Source organism: Oculina patagonica, chromosome 1 (assembly GCF_052425735.1).
Source record: "Oculina patagonica isolate OP01 chromosome 1, crgOcupat, whole genome shotgun sequence".
Classification (NCBI taxonomy): Eukaryota; Metazoa; Cnidaria; class Anthozoa; order Scleractinia; family Oculinidae; genus Oculina; species Oculina patagonica.
This window is the reverse complement of record NC_135758.1, coordinates 13,696,424-13,718,002: the sequence shown is the minus strand read 5'-3', so window position 1 is coordinate 13,718,002 and position 21,579 is coordinate 13,696,424. Positions and strand designations below refer to the sequence as shown.

At 39.1% G+C, this 21,579-nt stretch overlaps 1 protein-coding gene across 1 annotated transcript; it reads right to left on the bottom strand.

The window, feature by feature from the left end:
• Positions 1-161: 161 nt before the first annotated feature.
• On the bottom strand, positions 162-17,547 carry LOC144657667 (mitochondrial inner membrane m-AAA protease component paraplegin-like). Its single transcript, XM_078518024.1, has 21 exons — positions 17,263-17,547; positions 16,338-16,419; positions 15,608-15,673; positions 12,915-13,078; positions 12,704-12,784; positions 12,303-12,445; positions 11,755-11,875; positions 11,199-11,257; positions 10,865-10,973; positions 8,907-9,136; positions 8,344-8,408; positions 7,882-7,946; positions 7,077-7,239; positions 6,509-6,619; positions 5,888-6,003; positions 4,371-4,454; positions 3,887-3,959; positions 3,492-3,538; positions 3,294-3,407; positions 2,748-2,825; positions 162-1,042 (listed from the first exon to the last, which is right to left on the bottom strand). Exons 1-21 carry the CDS (start codon positions 17,464-17,466, stop codon positions 899-901), a joined length of 2,319 nt encoding a protein of 772 aa, XP_078374150.1. The 5' UTR covers positions 17,467-17,547; the 3' UTR covers positions 162-898.
• Positions 17,548-21,579: the final 4,032 nt, after the last annotated feature.

Sequence of the window (21,579 nt, the reverse complement as noted above, 5' to 3'; positions counted from 1 at the left end):
ACAAAAGATGAAAGAGCAGATTCGAAAAAACCATCCTAGTTCCTTGACTGCTTAAACAGCCACCTCTCATCACTCTCTACATCTCATGAACGGCTACAGGAGCCGGGAGCTATAAGAGGCCTATTCTCAGGCTATAAATTTCCATGCCAACAACTCGAAGGTTTATTGAACATTTTTATTTACAAACATTTATACAACAGTTCAAGCTACACAAATTTGAACAAGCAGTACGGATTCCAATCCTTTGTTACATTTATCGACAAATAATTGCTAAAAAGCCCACTTCCTCGCCAGCCTTTTGTCTGGTGTAAAATTTGTAACATGAAAATGTCTTTCTGACAAGTTTATTTGCATGCACTGAAAGTACTTTTTTCGTACGCAAGGTTTACAACAGGCCTTAATTCGAAAACGAGGTAAAAGACCGAATCACCCTTAGCCTAATTTAACTTTTAACCCGAAGAATTCCATACTGATGACGTTATCTCGTACATATACCCAGATATTCTCCCGTCTACGAAGTGAGTAAACATGACATACATGCCGCTCTACAGAGAGACGCGAGAGAGACGTGTTATGTCTCTGGTTGCGGTTAGTTGCGAGCGAAAATCAGATGCACTAGACGGACCTCCAGGGGGCACAATTATCAGAATGGAACATGTCGGATAAAATCTCCGACGTGTCTCGAGCATATGTTTTGGATCAGTAGCAGAAGTGCGGCAGGAATTTGAGGAAGCTCACTCTCAGTTCATTGCACTTTGACTGATTCAAACACAAGCAAAACCGCTTCCCCGAGAAACGCCTGCATTCTGAGCTAATTCGTTTTAAATTCTTTTTTAAACAACAGGTAGTTGTTTTTACACGGGGAGGGTAAGGGAACTTTTGCCTTCGAAGTTACTAATCAGCCGCTGAAGAGGGACTGGGTCTGTGAAGCTGCCTCTGGTGAGTGGAAACGAACTCTCTTGTCGCCAAAGGGGCATGGACCGAGGATTGTGACAATGTCATCATAGTTAAGAACTTCCTTGGTTAAGAGTTCTTCAGCAAGCTGAGGATGCAAAAGAGGAAATCATATGAATTAACGACTAACAAAGAAATAATTATGTTTTATACAGTCGGTTTGACCCTTTGAATACATGTATTATACAATCACCCCAAAATTCTTGGGCAACTGGTTCACAGAAAAGTGAATTTCAGAATATCGTAAGATCCTTAACGTATACCGACTTCCAGTAAAATCTAATCTGATTACAGTCCATGTTTGCAATCGGTTTTTTCAAACAGCATTTAAAGTGTAACCCCGATATAACGATCCTCGATATAACAATATTCCCGATATAACAATGAATATTTTATGTCCCAGCAAAAGTCACAGTAAAATGTATGGGACGGAACCCCGATATAACGATCCTCGATATAACAATATTCCCGATATAACAATGAATATTTTATGTCCCAGCAAAAGTCACAGTAAAATGTATGGGACGGAACCCCGATATAACGATCCTCGATATAACAATATTCCCGATATAACAATGAATATTTTATGTCCCAGCAAAAGTCACAGTAAAATGTATGGGACGGAACCCCGATATAACGATCCTCGATATAACAATATTCCCGATATAACAATGAATATTTTATGTCCCAGCAAAAGTCACAGTAAAATGTATGGGACGGAACCCCGATATAACGATCCTCGATATAACAATATTCCCGATATAACAATGAATATTTTATGTCCTAGCAAAAGTCACAGTAAAATGTATGGGACGGAACCCCGATATAACGATCTTCGATATAACGATATTCCCGATATAACAATGAATATTTTATGTCCTAGCAAAAGTCACAGTAAAATGTATGGGACGGAACCCCGATATAACGATCTTCGATATAACGATATTTCCGATATAACGATGAGAATTTAGCGGACCGAACGTAAAATCCTCCCGATATAACGATATTATCAGTACACAGTCACATTTTATTTGCAAAACATCGCATTTAATGCAATAACATTACGGTAGTCGAGTCATCTCTAACGTTTCTAAAAACAGCTTTGTACGATGATATATGAAAATGATACTGTGTTCTAAGCCTTCTTAGTAGAAACTCAGCTGTGTTCTAATGGAAATCCGCGAATCTGATGGGTTCTCCCACTGATTTCTATTCGCCGATAGAAAACAGTCGCGCGCGAGAGTAGCTCTTTAAGCGGTAAATTTTCTTGATTTTTGTCTTCAAAGTGCACAATATTGTAGGTTTTGGACTGCAATCCTTTAGAGTTTCTACTAAAACAATTAGACTACTCGCCCTCGTTTTCTATGAGCGATAGTCAACTCGGCTGCGCCTCGTTGACTATTTGCTCATAGAAAACTTGGGCTCGTAGTCTAATTGTTAATTATCAGAATTATTCCCTTCATCCTCCTCTAATATGCAGTAAAAAGTACTTGCTAGGTTTACCCCGATATAACGATATTTTCGGTTATTTTACGGCCATATCGTTATATCGGGAGTTTCGATATAACGATTCTTCGATATAACGACATTATTTTACTGCTCTCTTGGCATATCGTCATATCGGGGTTCCACTGTATTTTGAAATAGAACCGTTAAATGCAGATCACGGATAACGACATACGCTAACCGTGGGGGCTTTGTAAGAGGGGGACATTGGGGGTGCTGAACACCGCATTACCGCCAAAACATTCTTGCAACTACATAGCTTTGTAAGAATAACAAGTTTAACTTACAGCGTTCAGTTTGTCCAAGTTCTCCTCGATAATTGTATTAGTCGTCTGAAATGCCTTCCCAATTAATATGCGAACCTCCTGGATCAAAAACAAATTAAAATAGAGTTAAAAACAACAGACGAATCGTCATCCGGACGGCCAAAAGGTGGCCGCGGTCACTTAACAGAGGTGGCCGCTAAATAAGGGTTTAATTTACAGTATTATACTAACAATACTTTCGGGGCCTTAACTGGCCGCTTAAAGGGGGGTGGTCACTTAATATGTGGCCGCTTAACAGAAGTTTTTTTCAGAACTACGATCACCCGGACGATCACATTATACTAGCTACTGATACTCCTGGGTTCAAACCATTAACTTACTATATAGTGAGAATAATGGCACTATGTCATCTATTTTTACCAAGCACCTCCAAAGCATCCCTGCACCACAAAACCCAACAACAATGATACCGTAACACAGTTCAGAATTTACAAAACAAGCAGTGATGGGGTTATCATCTTTATGCAGTTGAATGTACGTATAAACAACGAAAGACGAACAAAATACCTCATCCATAAGCTTGGCGAGTTTATCACTGTAAAATTTCTTAGTCGGCTCACTCGGTTTCCTGACAGGAAAGGAAACATTACCAACACGAGAGCTCATACCGAACGTAACGACCTGCAAGAGAAACAACACTCAGGTTACATTTTAGTATTTTTTTCGTTGTCAATTATTCTCACTTGCATGGAAGGAAGAGGTCACCTGTTTATATGCCAAGTCAGTCACTTTCTGAAGATCGTCTTCAGCTCCTTTAAAAAATAAAATAAAAAGTAAAAATAAAAGAGACCTTAGAATACAGTCAGCCCGCAAGACACGCCTCCATTACAAGTGTACCACAAAGTACAAATCAAAAATAGGAATGAAGGGCAAGAAGTGAGAAGAATGAAGAATGGCACTATGAAAACACATGAAGACATAGCAACCAACCAACCGACGACCGCCCATACGGCCGAAATTTGTTGCTTAGTAACAAGACAGGTCCAACAATTTCAAGAGTGGTCGGGTTATTTCTGATTGGCCAACAAGAATCGGAAACTCCTCGGGTACGAGGATTTACTAAAACGGTATTCGTTTTTCCGACTTCATGAATATCTTACCTGTAGTAACTCTCCGGAATATCTTGGCCTCGGCGGCTCGTCCGCCCAGAGCCATGCACATTCGATCAAACAACTGCGTGGAGATATAACACGAGAAAGGATTAATTACACAACCACGTTTAATTTATACATGTAGCAACTCTGCGTTGATCTTTCCACCTTGGCAACTAATCCTTGATATTTCAAAACAGAAAAAAGCTAGAACCATCTCGTGCAGCAAAACAAAAAGAGAAAAAACAGTTCCATATGAACGTACTACCCAGTAGCTTTCATTTAAATAGTTAAAGGATTAAAAGTAAGAATCACATTCTGGTCACCTGCCACAAGTACTTCCACAGACCCTAAAGTTAGAACAACCTTGTGCAGCATAATAAATGACCAGTGACCCACTGGGGTTCCAACTAGACCCATATGCGAGGTTTAACTTTGGGAATGAAATGGCAATTACAGAATGAAGTAAACGTACATAGCAAACGTTTCTAACCTGTTCAGTGCTGTACAGTTTGTTGTCGGAGGGAAGATACTGCGCGTAACCTAACGTAGCATTGGTGCGAGGAACAATGGATACCTTGGAGCAACAATTACAACACAATTTAATTATAGTAGAATTCAGGGATGAAGTGCCAGGAAAAGGCTGTCCCAAAATACCGTAAAATTCCGAAAATAAGCCCTGGGCTTGTATTTACTCAACTCCCTTTCAAGTTGGCTTATTTTCGGTGAAGGCATATATACGGTTGGAGGGGTGGTGGTAGCGCTTATTTTTGGATGCAAATTTGCGTTACAGTCATGTTCGGGTTTACATTTAACCTGCGATCAGGCTTTCTTTTTTCGCGGCGGAGGGAAGGCGAAAAAAGGAAAGCCTGATACAATTACTTGTCAAGTCGTCTGCCGCCCCCTAATTAGAATATCTGTCAACGTCGTCGAGAATGTCGGCGATGCCATCAGATAAGCGTGATTAGCGCCTTCAAATTATATTTTTTATACTCTCACAAACATGTGTTTGAATTACCCTTTTTGAACGAGCTGTTCGGATGGTTTTTAAAATTTGTTTTCTGCAAAGGCTGATTTTGTGTAAGGCTCAGGTCAGACATTTCAAGGCCGTAGTTTTCGTCACTGGCACGATCGTCTGGTGTCTTTGGTGGTGTGATGTAATACTCTTCGACACCATTGGTGGTAGATCACTCTCTTGCCGAATCCCGTCGGAAGCACCGCCAAACATCTTTTCTTTCACAAACTATTCGTCGAATACACTCCCTTTGTTCGTCTTTAAATGTTTTGTTAACAAAACACTTGAGAGATTTTCTAAGAACTGAAAGAACTCGCTTCATTCCGCTCAACACCCGCCATGATAACAATCATCTACGCGCGATATTTTTGGACCGGAAATTAGACTTGAACTCAATTAGCCAATCAGGATAGAGTTGTAATGTTGCCTTTTGTTTCCTGACCAATCAGAAAAAAGTCCAGATTCTGGACTTTTTACAGACGACTCGACAAGTAATTGTATCAGGCGTTCATTTTTCCGTTGACCCCTTCGCCGCGAGAAAAATAACGCCTGATCGCAGGTTAGTTTACATTTGGAAGGGATACTTGTCTGGAAATTTTAGGTCTATACAAGAATACCACATGGAAAAGTCTCTAAACACAACCATATGAAGACGTTACAGTCGACTGCGTCAACGCAAGTGCATGCATGTCCTTGCGGCAAACTCTGTTCGGCGAGGTCTCTACATTTGAAACAAAAAATTCAGCTAACTGCTTCCAATAAAGGAGTTTCCAATTAGTAAAGAAAATCTGACAGTGAAACAGTCATGACAGGTTAGCGTTTAATCTTTGATTGTAACCTTTTAGTTGTCCCGAGATAAAAAAAATACGAATTCTTCCTTATTGCCATACATAGATCTTGTTGGTACATCAAGACAATGTCCAAGCTGACGATTTTTTTTCTTTCTCGTTACATGTCAGCTTGTAATTTCTTTTGTTAGTAAACCGTTTCCTCACCTTAAGCAAAGGATCGGTGTGTTCCAGCATCCAGCCAACCAAAGCATGCCCAGCTTCATGAAAAGCTACTATTTTTCGTTCTTCAGGTGACATAGTATGAGTCTTCTTCTCCATGCCTGTTTTTCACAACGAATATATCGCATCACATCTCTTATTATTTACCTGGATATAAGTCAACCACATCAGCACTTGCTTAAGTGCCTGTACTGTAGCAAATCAGAGTCACAGGACACCAAATAACAATGGTTTGAGAGGCAAGAAATGATGGTACATATTAATTCAACTTAGTAGAAAAATGAACTCGGAAAAACATTCTGGAAATTATTTTTTCTGAGTAACTTGTATCACTAACTGACTGACTAACTAACTAACACCTTTTTTAATGGTTTCACTTTGTTGAACAGTTCTTGACTCCAACAAGACCCCAACAGACCAAAAACATATCCATTTCAATCATCCCCACTCAAAACCATCCGTGTTTCTTTATGAGAAATTAGTATTCTCCTGGAAATTTTCTTCCTAACTGGGCCATTATTTTGAGGTTTTCTTCAGTATAAAGAATATTTAAGACGTCAGTTGTAAAAGACGCGTGCTATTTTGTTATTGACAAATTGCCATTACCAGCTATAACTCGTTCCACAGCATATTCAAAGTTTCCCTTATCCACTGCTTTCTTGTTCAAGCGGGCCGCGTGTAGGGCTGCTTCATTGCAAATATTAGCGATGTCGGCACCTAGAAACAGACAGATAAACAAAGAGATCTTGTGGGTAACTCACACGAAAAAATACTGTATGTACATGCACTGAACACAAAAGCAATCTGAAGCAAGGCAAATGCAGTTTAGCAAGCCCGATTGTTAAACACTTGGTCTAGTTGCGACTCCGTGAGTCCAAAACTTGCGTTCACTTAGCAGTAGCATTAAAATGTTTTTTGACAACTTGCGTGTACTTGCGAGTAAATTTGCGACTCCCTTTGGCTACCCAGTGCCAGTTTGTATGCAAGTTCAACTTGCGACTTCTTGCGCCTTCGGTCAAGGTTTCTACAGCCGCGTTCGCACATTATATGGACAGCAATCAAAAGAGGGAGTGATTTTACAGTGTATGTTTCCTAAACACTTTTCTGTTTCAAATTGCCCCGTGTATGCGTCAAATAGTGTGTTTACTCTTAAACGATTTCTCACACAACGTACCACTATTTCCTGGAGTAAGTTCTGCCAGTCGTTTGGAGAAAGACCCAATTGGCATTTTCAGAGTCAGTTTCTTGAGATGCACTTCAAATATGGCTTGCCGCTCGATCAAGGTGGGAAGTTCAATGGCGATGTGTCGGTCAAATCTTCCCGGCCTTAAAAGAGCCTGAAAAGGACAAGGATATTCATTTTTTTAATTGTCCCTGTGACTTCCCGAATGGTCAGTTGGCCTCTACCGCAGATACCCTTGTACTAGCTACTTAATTTTGCTTGGCTTCGCATTTGCTTCGTTTCATGTTGAAACCAATTTGCGCAAAGGTTTGACAAATTGACCAACCGTCTCCTGGTTGTCCAAAACCAGTCTTGGAACAATCTAGGTTTGCTAGGGCTTGTGGTTTCCCGCGCTTTGAATAACTTAGGACATGTTTCACGAGGCAATTTTCTTTGCAACTTGCAAGCACCAAATGTTGCAGTGCCAGTTGCAAAAGAAATTTCACATGTAACTGAACATCCCACTTTTGCAAACTGCAATGCAATAAAATGTGGCTATATCAATCGCAACTTCCAAAGCAATTTTGTTAAAATGAGCCAATCAGAGCGTGTCCTTCGCTCACGGGAGAATTCCAGATAATTTTTCCAGCAGGCGCCTTGCAGGTTGCGAAAAAAAATGCGAGCGGGTTACACCCCTTATGCAACTTGCAATATTTTTAGTAGGTCATGGTTGTGTTTCGAGTTTTGATTGGTTTACAGTTTTTTCAGCCTTCTTGGTTGGCTAGAGTAATTGCTTATTATAAGTTTTCGCTTTTACCTGGTCTAGAATATCCTGTCTGTTTGTGGAAGCCAGCATGACAACACCTTCCATTGTATTCATGCCTAGAAAATTTAAGAAATATTTCTACGTTTTAATGACCTGTTTTAATGACCTTGGCAGTAAAAGAATGATTCTACCTTTTATCTGAAAAAGTTGATATGGTAAATTCCTATTTCTTTCTATACCTTTCTACAAGAAATGCAAAATGATAGTACAAGAGATACAAGAACTTGATCATCTCAAAAAAGACACCGCTTTAAAGCAAAATTCTCCTTAGGGGAAATATAGAAACTATACGAAACACGGTAAGAAGAATTTGAAGGCTAAGATGAAAAGTACTTAGCATCAAGAATCAGAAGAATATAAAAAGGGGAAAGTAAAGTTCAATTGAACTGTACGGGTTGGCAAGTGAAGGCAATTTTAAATTTATATCTTTTGTAAACAATTTGTTAAGCATACCATCCATTTCCACAAGAAGCTGATTCAAAGTGCTTTCCTGTTCACTGTGCCCACCACCAATAGAACTGAAATATGAATGGACGATTGTTTTAACACTGACAACTTTATATGTATTTTATAATTTCTTCTAAAAAGCTTAAAGGCTTATATAGATCAAAGGAAACCCAACAATAATGATTTCATTACATGTAAGCGACAGGGGCCCATTAGAAATGTAGAAATGTAAATCTAATGTTTGGAGAAAGTTAGAACTACTGTTATCATTGAAGGAAACGCATTTTAATGTTGATAATATATTCATGCTTGGCCCAAATTCCTTAGAAAGTAGCATTTTTGCGTCACAAAATTCCCTTACGGGATACTTATCAATTTTAATATTTGACTTGATACCAAGTTTGGGATTCAATGAAGCGAAGGCATTGAAAGCAACTAGCAATAAGGAAGTAATGTCAACTAACAATAATTGTTAGTTGCCATTACCTCACTCCAACTCGTTTATATTTTGTGTGTGTGAATTCTTATGGCAGTACGGTTGTAAATTTTCACTGCACTGGAAAACTCACTTTGATGATCGGGATCTCCCAATAGCATCCACTTCATCAATGTATAAAATACATGGAGCAAGCTTCCTGGCACGGGTGAACAAGTCCCTGACTCTAGCTGAACCAACACCCGAAAATACTTCCACAAAATCTGATCCAGCCATGGTAAGGAATGGGACATCAGCCTCAGTAGCTACAGCTTTGGCCAGCAGAGTCTTGCCTGTGCCTGGAGGACCAACAAGGAGAGCTCCCTGAAAAGTGATGGAACAATAATGCTGGTTATACAAGTTTGCCTGACAAAAGAAAGTCACTAACCAAACTGCTTACTTTCCATGCTGTTTGACAAGTTTCTTCAATATCATTTAATAGCTTAAAGATGATTTCCAGTCCGTACTGCGCAATCTCCGCCTGCAATGTTTGTGAGTCTCACAAACAGAAGAATGTTTACTAGCAAAAATAAAAATTCCGGGATAAAACGTACCTTTTTCTTCATTATTAACGCCAGATATCCTTGCAAAACAATAATAACGAGTAAAAGAAGCTCGACGGTATTTCAAACGGACGTTTTAGCTCATCGTGAATTCTTGAACGAAACTATCCGTAATGGCGAACTAAAAAACTTCATGTACGCTATCACCGAAGTGTAACGTTTCAACGAATTCAAAACAAAAATGAAAACAAACCCTGAGTATGCGCAGTACGGACTGGAAATCATCTTTAAGTTGGCAAGAAATATCACAATTTACTATCTAATTTCTTTATTATAACTGAGAGAATTCTCACAAGCTCATTGGTCAAGAGCTTTGGTCGATGAGAGTGAAATGGACCATGAAAATCATGTAATGCAATACAACGCAAATTTCAGAAAATTGTTGCGACTCTTTCAAAGAATAGAAACAGGTTGTGAAGTTGTGAAATGTCTGCTGGGACATTTGAGAAAAAAGTGATCTTACAAGCAGTCAAGTGTCTGAGTGTGTGATTTCCCACTGATTTCCCTCTAATTCACCAGTACATTTTAAATGTTGTACTGTAAAAGAAATCATGGTCTACACTCTTGTAGACCACAGATATGACGTCAGAAAATATTCAAACTCAAGTGGAACCATGAGCCGTTAGGCGAGTGGTCTCACTGCAAAGTTTTGGACATTTTATGGCGTCATTTCTATGGTCTATAAGAGTGTAGACCAATTGTTTTATACCATAACAACCTTTAACAAGTATTTATCCAAAGCGATGCCTGACCGTGAAGAAACTTTGCCGGGGAGACGTAAAGATTCCAGACGTGTACATAAAAATGGTAATGACGCAAAAGAAGATGAACAAGAATTCAAAGAATAACAATTTAAATTACCTTTTATTCTCTCATTGAGTGTGTGCCTATCGCTAGAAGCGAGCAAGATGATTTTTCTTTCTGAAGATCTTGTTAGCGCTCCCGCGTTCACTGAACGTCAACAGTTCGCTGAGTCCGCTGCCGATTTGCTAGCACCGTTCTTCTCAGTTAGACAAAAAATTCAAAAGCCTGTTAAATTTTCTTTCGGCAGATCACTTGAGTAGAAGTCCAATCGAGAATTCCGAAATCAAATGCATTCTTGATTCAAACAAAACAAGATGAAATTCTCTTTAATTTATGGAGACCAAACTTACACATTTGTAGCCCGCACGTGTGCGTGGCGTGATCTGACGTCACTTTCATGGTTTATACTCTCATCAACCATAACTTTGGACCAATCAGCGTGCAATAATTCTCTCGGTTATGGTATAATTGAATTTTGAACATTTCATGACATCTTTTCTATGATTTACAAGAGTGTGGAAATATATGGAAACTGATTTCAACATTTGTACTAATGCAATTCATACTAAGCATTCATACTCAAAGATTTAAACATTCACTACAATAATGATGATAAATTTACTAAACAAGGTAATCAAGGTATGCGGAGGTCAACTTAAGTACACCATTTTATGCAAAGTCCAACCTTGGGTATTTTTGCTCCAAGCTCTGCGTATCTTGCAGGTGACTTGAGGTAATCCACAAATTCCATCACCTCAAGTTTAGCCTCTTCCATTCCTGCAACATCTTTGAAGCTATTTGGACAGAGAAAAGACAGAGTATTAAATAATGAAACCTTGCTCTAACCAGGAGTTTTAATATCCCCTTCTGCTGACAAAATGGTTATTCTAATAAGTAATTGAATGAAGCTGTTTAATCAACTTATAGACTGAATATACCCACTGAAAGTTTGGTATTATCCTCTATTAGAAATCCTCCAACTATAATATTTTTATCTATAAAGATACTCTTTTAAATACCTTATTCCCTTTCCACTTCCAGGCATGACTACTGTTGGCTTAGCTTTGATGTAGTTGGACTGTGAATTATAAATAAACAACATGTGAACCTGGTATTCATCACAAAATAATTGCAAACCCGAATTCTGCCAGAATGAAAATAAAAAATTTCAGAAAGAAAAAGAAGAATTTTTATTATATAAACATCAGTGAAATACCAGGAAATCTTTCGCGGAAAAAAATCATATTTTCACATGTGAAAATAACATGTTTTTTTCACATGTGAAGATGTCGATTTCGAAACATTTTCTGACAAGTTTGCCCTGTTTCAATGCTGAATGTGCCAAAGAAAATCGATATTAAGTCGAAACATCTTCAGATCTTCCTCGGCAATCTTCGGCAATCTTCGGATATCTTCAGAAAAGTTCGGAAAATGTTCGAAAACATTCGTACGACCTTCGGACAACATTTTGTACGCTCACTCGTGAGATATCGATTTGAACACTCGAAGATAAATTTCATATCTCCACGCAACCATGTAATATCCTCTATATATTTTGATAAAAAAAAAACTTACAAAAGGATTGCTTCCTAGTATTCCTCCTTGTTTTGTTGCACCTTTTGCTCCTTTTCCATAAATCCAATACCAGATAAAACCCAACAAAGCTATGCTTACTGCTGCATTCAGAGCTGTAGATCTGTTTAAGGAATATTGAACATGGACTGAGAATATAGGGTGCCATAATTTAACTAGTACCTGAAACATACTGACATTGCAGTCCCCAATAACAAACTTTATAAAGGTGACCATAAATATTACCCTTTAGAACTTGAAAATAAACTTTTTGCCCATTTAACAGAACCCAATAGAACAATTTTGTATGCTTTTAACATACTAATTTTCGGTTAAAAATGAAACATTTACTACAATATTTTGTTTTTATTGTTCATCATATAAAACGTTTGGATACATAGAAAATCTCACAAATCTTCTTACAAACACTAAGAAAACTGCGAGGAGAAACAAGATGGTGGCACTTGTAAGTTACAGATTTAAATTTTCATTTTGAACATTTTAAGACATCTTTTCTATGATCTATAAGAGTAAAAGAGGACAAAGCTTACAGCAGTTCATTCTTGGTCCTGTATCTTATTGGTACAAAGTCATTGGATGCGATGCGCAGGTCAGCTTGAGCAGCCGCCATCTTTTGTTCAAAGCTGTCCAGGCTGGCAATACTGAAGACAAAGTGTGGCCCATGGCTCATTATCTGCCAAAGAAGCATGTCCAATATATTAATATTAACCAGTTCCATGTTGACACAAATTCCATGTTGTAGTCCTCAAAAACAAGGTAGTACATGGTCAACAGAAGGCAGCATGGTCAAGTTGGTTGGGATGCTGGACTTAAAATCTGCACATCGCTCAAACATCTCTGGAATAGAAATTTTAGTTGAGGTCCACATAGAAAACCTTTCCTGTCCCCTTTGAGGGCAGGGGTCTGGCAATTTTCTAGAACTACATCTTACCTCTTTTCCTCCTACCATTGCTCCTTTGTGCAAAAACACAAAGATTTTGTCTTGGCTTGAAGGTACCTCCAAATGCTCAACCTAGAAACAAGGAAAACAAATTCTTATCTACCTTTCAGAGACACAGTGAACATGACACACAGCTATGTAATGGATCTATAAATGTAAGTACATCTCCTCTATAAAAAAAAAAACATTTTCGTGAGTGTACCTCGCCTGTAGAAAGCATTTCTCTATAAAATGTTGACCATGTGGTTTCTGGGGTGGGGTCAGATCCTGCTGCTAAGAAGTAGAATAATGCCAGCATCAACCATGGGAGAATGGTCACCCACCCTCCTTGATTTTCTGGCTCTTCTCCAGGATTCTGTGAGTCGCCTAAAATGTAAAGTCAAATATTCATGAATGTGCTTAGTTTACAACTAATAGCATTCATTTTGAACAGACAAGTATGTTTGATTGAGATATTCAGCATTGGCTGGGATGGGATATGAATGGAGTACTCCATGGGTACAGTTCTAAGTGTATTAAATAAAGAGAGAGAAGACCAGAGATAAGAGGGGTGGGATAGTCAGAACAAAAAGGGATAACCTAGTGATGGCATATCCCAGGGTGGAATAGTCAGTAAGGGTTGAGATAACCCAGCTGGGGTGGCAAAACCCATGGTGGGTTTGTCAGTAGCAACAGTTGGAATAACCCGGGGTGGGATAGTCAGTAAGGATTGCGATAGCCTAGAGGTGGGATACCGTATTTATTCGAATAAGCGCTGCGGCGCTTATTCGCGTCTCAAGTGCAGCGCTTATTCGAGGGCGGGGCTTATTTAAGGGCGACGCTTATTTAAAATTTGGACACCACAAAGAATCTTATCTTTAACAGTGATTGAAAAGAGTGTCTTTTGAGACAGGAGTGGTGGCTAGCTGCCCTGGCAAAGTTCGCGGTTTTCACACCATTTACAGAACTACGTAAATCTAGCATTTACATGAACGATCTGCCATCAGTTCCACAATATTGTTCCGTGCAGTGTTAGGTGGACGACACCAGGCTTCTTTTGTCATTTCAGCCTCAAGACCACTCACAAGTAGCAACAGAAATAAACCGAGACCTTTCAAGAATATGTAACTGGTGCTTTGATAATCAGTTACTGCTAAATCCTGACAAGACGAAGCTCCTAGTCTGTGGCAGCAAGCAACTCAACTGGCTCCCAGTAAAACAACACTTATCTTATCGTGATTCAATTATGGCATTTAAATGTATGAACTGCCTTGCCCCAGAGTACTTGTCTGATCTGTTTACTAAACGATCATCCATATCGAACTACAAAACCAGAAACGCGCAGTTATTAAACATCCCTCTTTTTAGAACTGCAGCTGGACAAAGAACCTTTTACTATAGAATTGTATTAATCTGGAACGCCCTGCCGCAAAATCTAAAATTATGCCAATCATTAGCGCAATTCAGGAATAATTTGAGGAAGTCACTTTTATTGAACTGTATTTAGCTTAATTTAGTTTAACTTTAGGAATTTAACTTTTGTAATTAATTTTAAATATTTATTATTTACCTAGTTATTTATTTATTTATTTATTTATTTATTCATAGCATAGCCCAGGGTGGGATAGTCAGTAAGGATTGAGATTACCCAGGGGTGGGATAGTCCGCAAGGGCTGAGATTACCCAGGGGTGGCATAGCCCAGGGTGGGATAGTCAGTAAGGATTGAGATAACCTAGGGGTGGGATAGTCAGTAAGGGGCAAGATAATCAGGGGTTGTCATAGCCCAGGGTGGGATAGTCAGTAAGGGCTGAGATAACCTAGGGGTGGGATAGTCAGAAAGGGGCAAGATAATCAGGGGTTGTCATAGCCCAGGGTGGGATAGTCAGTAAGGGCTGAGATAACCTAGGGGTGGGATAGTCAGTAAGGGGCAAGATAATCAGGGGTTGTCATAGCCCAGGGTGGGATAGTCAGTAAGGGCTGAGATAACCTAGGGGTGGGATAGTCAGTAAGGGGCAAGATAATCAGGGGTTGTCATAGCCCAGGGTGGGATAGTCAGTAAGGATTGAGATAACCTAGGGGTGGGATAGTCAGTAAGGGGCAAGATAATGAGGGGTTGTCATAGCCCAGGGTGGGATAGTCAGTAAGGGCTGAGATAACCTAGGGGTGGGATAGTCAGTAAGGGGCAAGATAATCAGGGGTTGTCATAGCCCAGGGTGGGATAGTCAGTAAGGATTGAGATAACCTAGGGATGGGATAGTCCGCAAGGGCTGAGACAGGAGTGAGACAGTCAATACAAGGTGGGATACAGTAAAAACCTGTGTGTAAGAACCTAGGGATTTAAGAACCTTCTGGCAGAAATTTGCTTTTTTAATACCCCAAAATAGAAAAACCTGTTTAGCCAAACAAATTCCAACAGGTTCTTATATGTGGGGTTTAACTATTTAATTTATAAATTTTGTTACCAAAAACCAAACAGGTGATGTTATATACAGTACTGTTCGTTGATCAATTAATGTTGTTGGACTTTTGGCAACATGGGTACATTAATAAATATTTATAATGAAGAACAGACCAGATTTTATACTATTTTCTGATAATCAACAGCAATGTCTACTCTGTAGAAATTAAGAACTTAATTAAGAACCTACTTAGCCTAAACTGTCAATAAGTACCCCATAATACAAGAACCCGTTTTGCCAAACTCTACAAAAAGTAGGTTCTTACACGCTGATTTTTACTGTAATCTAGGGATGGAGTACTAAATCAGTCATCATAATTCGTCTCAAAATTTTATTTTTGTCCCAGATTAGCATAAAATATAACCAATTTTGAATAACTGGGGCCTGGTCTGAAAATGTGTTGATCTGTTGCAAAACACTGCCCTATATAATGTTCAAATGTTGCAACTGTATTACCTTGTTGGTGTTGATCTCCTTGCCCATGTTGTCTCAATTGACTTGTTGAAAAGAATCTGGTAACACCTATTGACAAGGCATTAAAATTTAATTCAAAGAAATCTAATAATTTGTTCAGCACTCAATTTCAACTTTTTGCACTCAATTTCAACTTTCTGCACTGTTTGGGATTAATTGACGTGCTCTCAGCCAATGAGCATGCAGAAATTTTGTATGTATATTATTATGTAAATAATACACATCAAGAATGAACAAACCTATAAGAATATATTGCTGTGTCTCTGCACTGGATAAAAATGCAAAGTAACATGTTTTGACTCCCAGACTCTGGCTGAAGGATTTTTCCACATAAATTAAGAGCAAGATCTAAAGTGCAATTTTTCTCGTAGCATTAATTTTACAGACTGAAGCAAACTCTGCAGTGAATAGGACAAAATATTGAAAATCTATAAATTAAGATCAAGGTAGAAATCTCTATTAACAAAAAACAATTGAAGTCAATTATTTATACAATTTAACCAACTTTTAAAAACTTTTAAACACTTTGATTTCCCTTAATTGATCATTTTGGAGTAAACATCATGGATCCAGCTGCAATTTCCCTGTTAAACTCCAAACCTGTTGCTTTATCAAACAATGCCAAACTGGGTCTAAACCACAGCAGTCCTTCAATGAAGAAATTAAATGGTTTCTTACCAACTTCACAAAGAGTTAATAATATTTCTCTTACCCTGTCTAACATCTTCTCTTTTCAGGAGCAGAAAGATTCGATACAATGATGGAGCATGAATAAACTTTGTTGAAAATTCCCCCTGCAAGTAACAATGTCAAATTAAGGTCTGGAACCGAAAAATTTACCAGATCTGGGACGGCCAAAAAGATTCGGCAAGTCTCGGAATCTGATCGCTCATCAAGAAAACAAAATAAGCAGTGGCAAGGAGGAATGGAGTGCTCTTCAATAATGCAACACGAGCAACATAGAAAAGAAGAAAAATTCATGGGTAATGTGGCCTAACATGTAAACACCATTCAAAATCAAAATATAGTCATCCTGGCCAAGGTGCATTCCAAGAGAAGCTTACACCGAAGACTTGCCAAGTGTACGCCAAGATTTTAAAGGATTGTGTTGAAAAAGGCAAAGATCCACGCTGAAGATCTTCGGCGTAACTTGCACAGAATGCAGCCTGGTATCCCTGTATGGAATTCCTGCCAGCAAGAGTTTCTCGTGTAAACACCCCCTAAAATATGTCCTGTACAAAAAGTATTTCTATCTATATATGGTAAATACTGGTATTTGAAGGGATTTTTGTGATTACTGACCACTATCTTTGTTCCTCCCCAAGGTCATTCAGGAAAGGGGGATGGGGGGGGGGGGGGGATAGACAAGCATAGGATCATTGTTCCGAAACAGTTGCCGGTAAACAAGCGTATGATTTGGTATACATATGTTCCATTTAATAACTTCACCCCATGGCAGATTTATAGTTCTTAACTGCGATAACGCTTTCTTTACTTTTGATATTTTAATTTCCCATGTTGTGGGAAGAGCCTGATAGAAGTCATCTTCCTCTTCGACACTTGTAAATACTGAAACTTTTAAAACTTTTAAATTTTACCACAAATGTATGTTTCCTACATGCACCCTCATTCCTTACCTGTGAGGACTTCGTTAAACTACCAAAATATCTTCGCAAACTGCACTTGGCACATCTTTGTTCAACAGGGGCTCGATTTGACAAAAGCTGGTTGCCAAAATATCTCGAAGGATTGTGTAACAGTCTTGTGGGCACTCTCGTAAAGTTGGACGCCCAGTATTTACAGGAGAATCGAGAAAAAGATTCAAGTACCAGACGATTCATTGTTCCATATTTCTAGAAAGCGTTCTAATCCAAATCAGTTATTTTTTTACGCAAAACATTTATTTCGCAGTGAGGCGGCCATTTTGTATTATAAACACACGGTCGGTTTGTGCGAGGTCTGGAACCGAAAAATTTTCGGGATCTGGGACGGCCGAAAAGATTCGGCACGTCTGATCGGCAAGTCTCGGAATCCGATCGCTCGCCGAGAAAACAAAATGAGTGGTGGCAAGGAGTAATAGAATGCTATTCCATAATGCAACACAAGCATCACAGAAAGGAAGATAAATTCGTGGGTCAAGTGGCCTAACACTCTTCAAGGTTTTTTAGGGTGAGCCTGGGCTGAGCAAGCGAGGAGCTTTTCAAATGTTTTTGTTTTTACAAAGTAGACCAAAGTAACAAGTTATTGAGATTCTTTTTATTAAAATCACAAGGCATAATCATGAGAATTCTACAATCTTCAGATAAACATCAAAAGTGTCAAATATTTTAATATTGATAATGATTAGTATGGTAAGTATGAATAAAGTTTTTTATGATGATGATGATAATCATGCCTTATTCACTGAAGAAATCTATATAAAACACTTTACATGTTTAAAAAGATAAAATGGATAAAAAAAAGTGAAAAAAGGTGGCATCTAAATTGCTAATTTATACCTAAACCAAAAACGTTGTATCGTAGCCTTTTCACGCCTTGTGACGGTTCTTTTATTCGAGGCAGCAAATGGTAGTGGGGATGGCAGCTGTCAGTGCCAATTTTTTAAAGGAGTTTTCTATCACATTTTTCTAACAATTCTCGAATATTTGACAGTGGAAATATAGCGTCTTTTGAAACATTTCGAATGCCAGCGCAAATACATAAATTCATTGCACAATGACCCGTACACCATATTTAAAAAGTTCCGTACTTGATATAGTGTACTTGACAATCCACATTTACCGTATTTACTTGAATAAGCACCGCGGCGCTTATTTAATTTTTCGCGCCTCAAGTGCAGCGTTTATTCGAAAGCGGCACTTATTTAAAATTTGGACGCCAAAAAGAAATAATCTTTTACAGTAATTGAAAATAGCGTCTTTTGATTGTCAGTATTCGTCTCTTGCTGAAGAGAGAATTGGCGCTAGCTGTCCTGGCAAAGTTCGCAGCCTTCACAACGTATTTTAAGGATGTTGGATAGAAAAACTAATGAGCGAGCGGTAAAACAATCACTTTGAACTGCAAAACATCGCTTTTGATGGAAAGAAATGTCCAAGTTTGTTTTATAGTTGCTTTATAGTACTGTTTTTAGTTAAACGGAATTTCTCGAATAAGCACCGCATCGGAGACACCATTGTGACACTGTCTTCTTGCTCTCAAAATTGCACGTGATGTGGATTGTTTCGCCACAAGTAGTAAGACACTATTTAACGACTCGAGTTCAAGAGAAGCGTTTAAGTGCTAGTATCTCCGAGACCGAAGATAAAAAATAAAATAAATAAAAGGAAATAACAAAAATACCAGAAGTGCATTATATAGATCCGATATAATACATTATGTACTAAGTACAATAAATATTTAAGATAAATTAAATCAATCTTGTAGTGCTTTTCAAGTCATCAGTTAGCTTATTCTACAATTTAAGCCGTGTATAAAATTCGTCATTTAATCGAGCCGTTAGGCACTCAGCTGGTCACTGGTCCTATGTTTTGCAAGAAAAGTACACGTTATGTTCAGCAGTTTTGTAAGGTGGCTCGGACGTGAAGTTTATTGGAGTTAAGAAGTAATCTATTGTAAAATCATCTTCGTCATTATTTACGTGGCATTTTGCAAATATTGAAGCAATTTTTCAACCAGCGCAATGTAAGGCAATGGTCAACTCCCGCCTTGCAGACACCTCGCTATTACGGACAGGAGTTAAAGTCCCGGCGAAGAATTACTGAAAATAGCTCCCGCTACTACGGACTTTCTCTATTGCAGACACCACATCCTGGTCCCGAAGGTCTCCGTTTTAGTGAGAGTGGACATAATTATTCTTCTTTTTCTATCTCAGTTTAGCGATAAATTGGTGAAAATTTAATGCGCTCCTCAGTTGTGTTCCACGGAACAGTACGTTGATCGTCGGTTTATTTGTGATGTCCGTAATAATTATACATAAAGGCCTTGGTAAGTGTTATCAGCCCCAGCCTTCGGCTGATAACACGCACTGCAACATCAGTTATTCTGGAGATCACATAAAATTAAAGTGTGTCAAAATTCGATGAAGTTAATAAAAAAAAAACTTCTAAAAAACTCATTAAATTGGCCAAGCTATTGTCTATCTAATATTTTGAGGGAGGGTCAGCAAACGTAAAGGCGCAATCGCCAAAAGTTTTGTAAGATTTCGTAGGAAGAACGTTTTTAGTCAGCACTTGGAGAAAACGACGGGAACGTGACCTTGAAATGAATTGGAATATTATTTTAGAATGAGTTCTCTATCTCAATGACAGCAGCCATGCTGTTCTGCTATTCATACCGAAATAATTTAAACTAACAATTTCCATCTTGACCGTCACCTCTTGGCACTCACCCCCCCGCCGGTACCCCCGACAACGGGGCTGTGCCCCGACCCATCGACCCGTGTCCCTAGTGCCCAGCGTCCCTCGCTCTATAACAGATCATGAGCATTTTCGACCGAACTTTGGTCCAAAGCTTGAACTCCTATGCCGTGTGCACACAACGAGCAATAACCTATGACATTTGGAGTTGATTTGGGACTGTTCGTGGCTGTGGCTGCATGTTTGGACCGGATAAATGCAATCTGAGCGGCACAGTCTGTCTGGCTCTGTTTATATTTTATACGAACAATCTTGTCCTCATGCCGTGATGTCGGCTCGAAGGCTATGATGTTCTGTCTTCGATTCCTCGAGGCCGAAATGTTGGGTAAGTAGCTTCCAAACTGCGCCATTTCAATTTTGTGTTCTGTCCTCGTGAACTGGTACACAATAACCAATACAGACTTAAGCTAAACTAAGACTCCTAAAGAAAGGAAGCTAAAGGAACTGTTAGTGGTTATTCCCTTCCCTTGTTCACCCATACACCAGGACAGAACCCAAAAGAAGAAGCTAATACCAGCAAATTAATACGCTTAAAGAAGAAAGACTTAATTTAAAGAGGGTAGTACTAGAACAGTAATTGAGTTCTTGTATGTCAACAGGGAAATATGCTTTTTATTTCCTTTGTTTCAAAGTCACTGTTGCCTTTTAGTGTATAGCCTGCAAGCAAGCTTTCTTAGTCAGTGGGTGAGTGTTAGTTGGTAGCTTGCTTGCTGGCTATGTGGTATATTGTTTGTTTGGTCTTTTGTTTTGGTTCTTGAGTACTGCTACACAGGGACAGAAACATCAAGACCTTCTTGGACTCTACATATGAGGAAGAGAAATTTATCTTGGAGGGGGGGGGGGGCGGTCTGAACCTCCCGCTTCCCACAGTTTACTCCCGGTTTCTGCTACTTCCTTAGTAGTTCCTGCTTCTTTGTGCTATTTCTATTGCAAAATATTTCAAAATAACTGCTGACCAATTAGCTTAGATGGTATAGCGCCAGACTGTCATGCGGGAGGTCTCGGGTTTGACTCCCAGACCGGACCAAAACTCAGGGTCTTAAAATAACTGAGGAGAATGTGCTGCCTTTGTAATGACATCTGCAAATGGTTAGACTTTCTAGTCTTCTCAGATAAGAATGATAAACCGTAGGCCCTGTCTCCTGCATCTTCAGTGTTATGTCCAGCAGGGGACATTAATGTCAAGAGTAGGGCATGAAGTTCCTGGTGTTGTGGTCTGTTCTATATACATGTATCTATTGGTTGGGTGGTGGGGTGAGATCATACATATGGTCGGATAGCAGCTGCCCAAGGCGCCTGATATGCTGATGTCCGGTCTTATCCCATAATTCCAATTGTGAAGCGCATTGAGCTTTGTAAATGCGCTATATAAGAACCTATATCATTCATTCATTCATTCAAAATGTTGTGAAATTGTCCTCAATTTCTCCTGGATCCCGCCATCTTGCTAATCCTGCTTTACACCCTCTTTTCCCCTTCCTCTCATACCCCTCGTGTCCTCTATTCTCCTGGGCTCCCACCCACCTGTCCCCCTCCACT

Excerpts from the sequence above, each read along its gene's own strand:
- LOC144657667 (XM_078518024.1), bottom strand. The coding sequence starts at position 17,466 with ATGAATCGTCTGGTACTTGAATCTTTTTCTCGATTCTCCTGTAAATAC. Across the intron at positions 16,420-17,262 it reads GTTTAACGAAGTCCTCACAG|GGGGAATTTTCAACAAAGTT; the intron begins GTAAGGAATGAG and ends TGTTACTTGCAG. Across the intron at positions 15,674-16,337 it reads AAGAGAAGATGTTAGACAGG|GTGTTACCAGATTCTTTTCA; the intron begins GTAAGAGAAATA and ends CCTTGTCAATAG.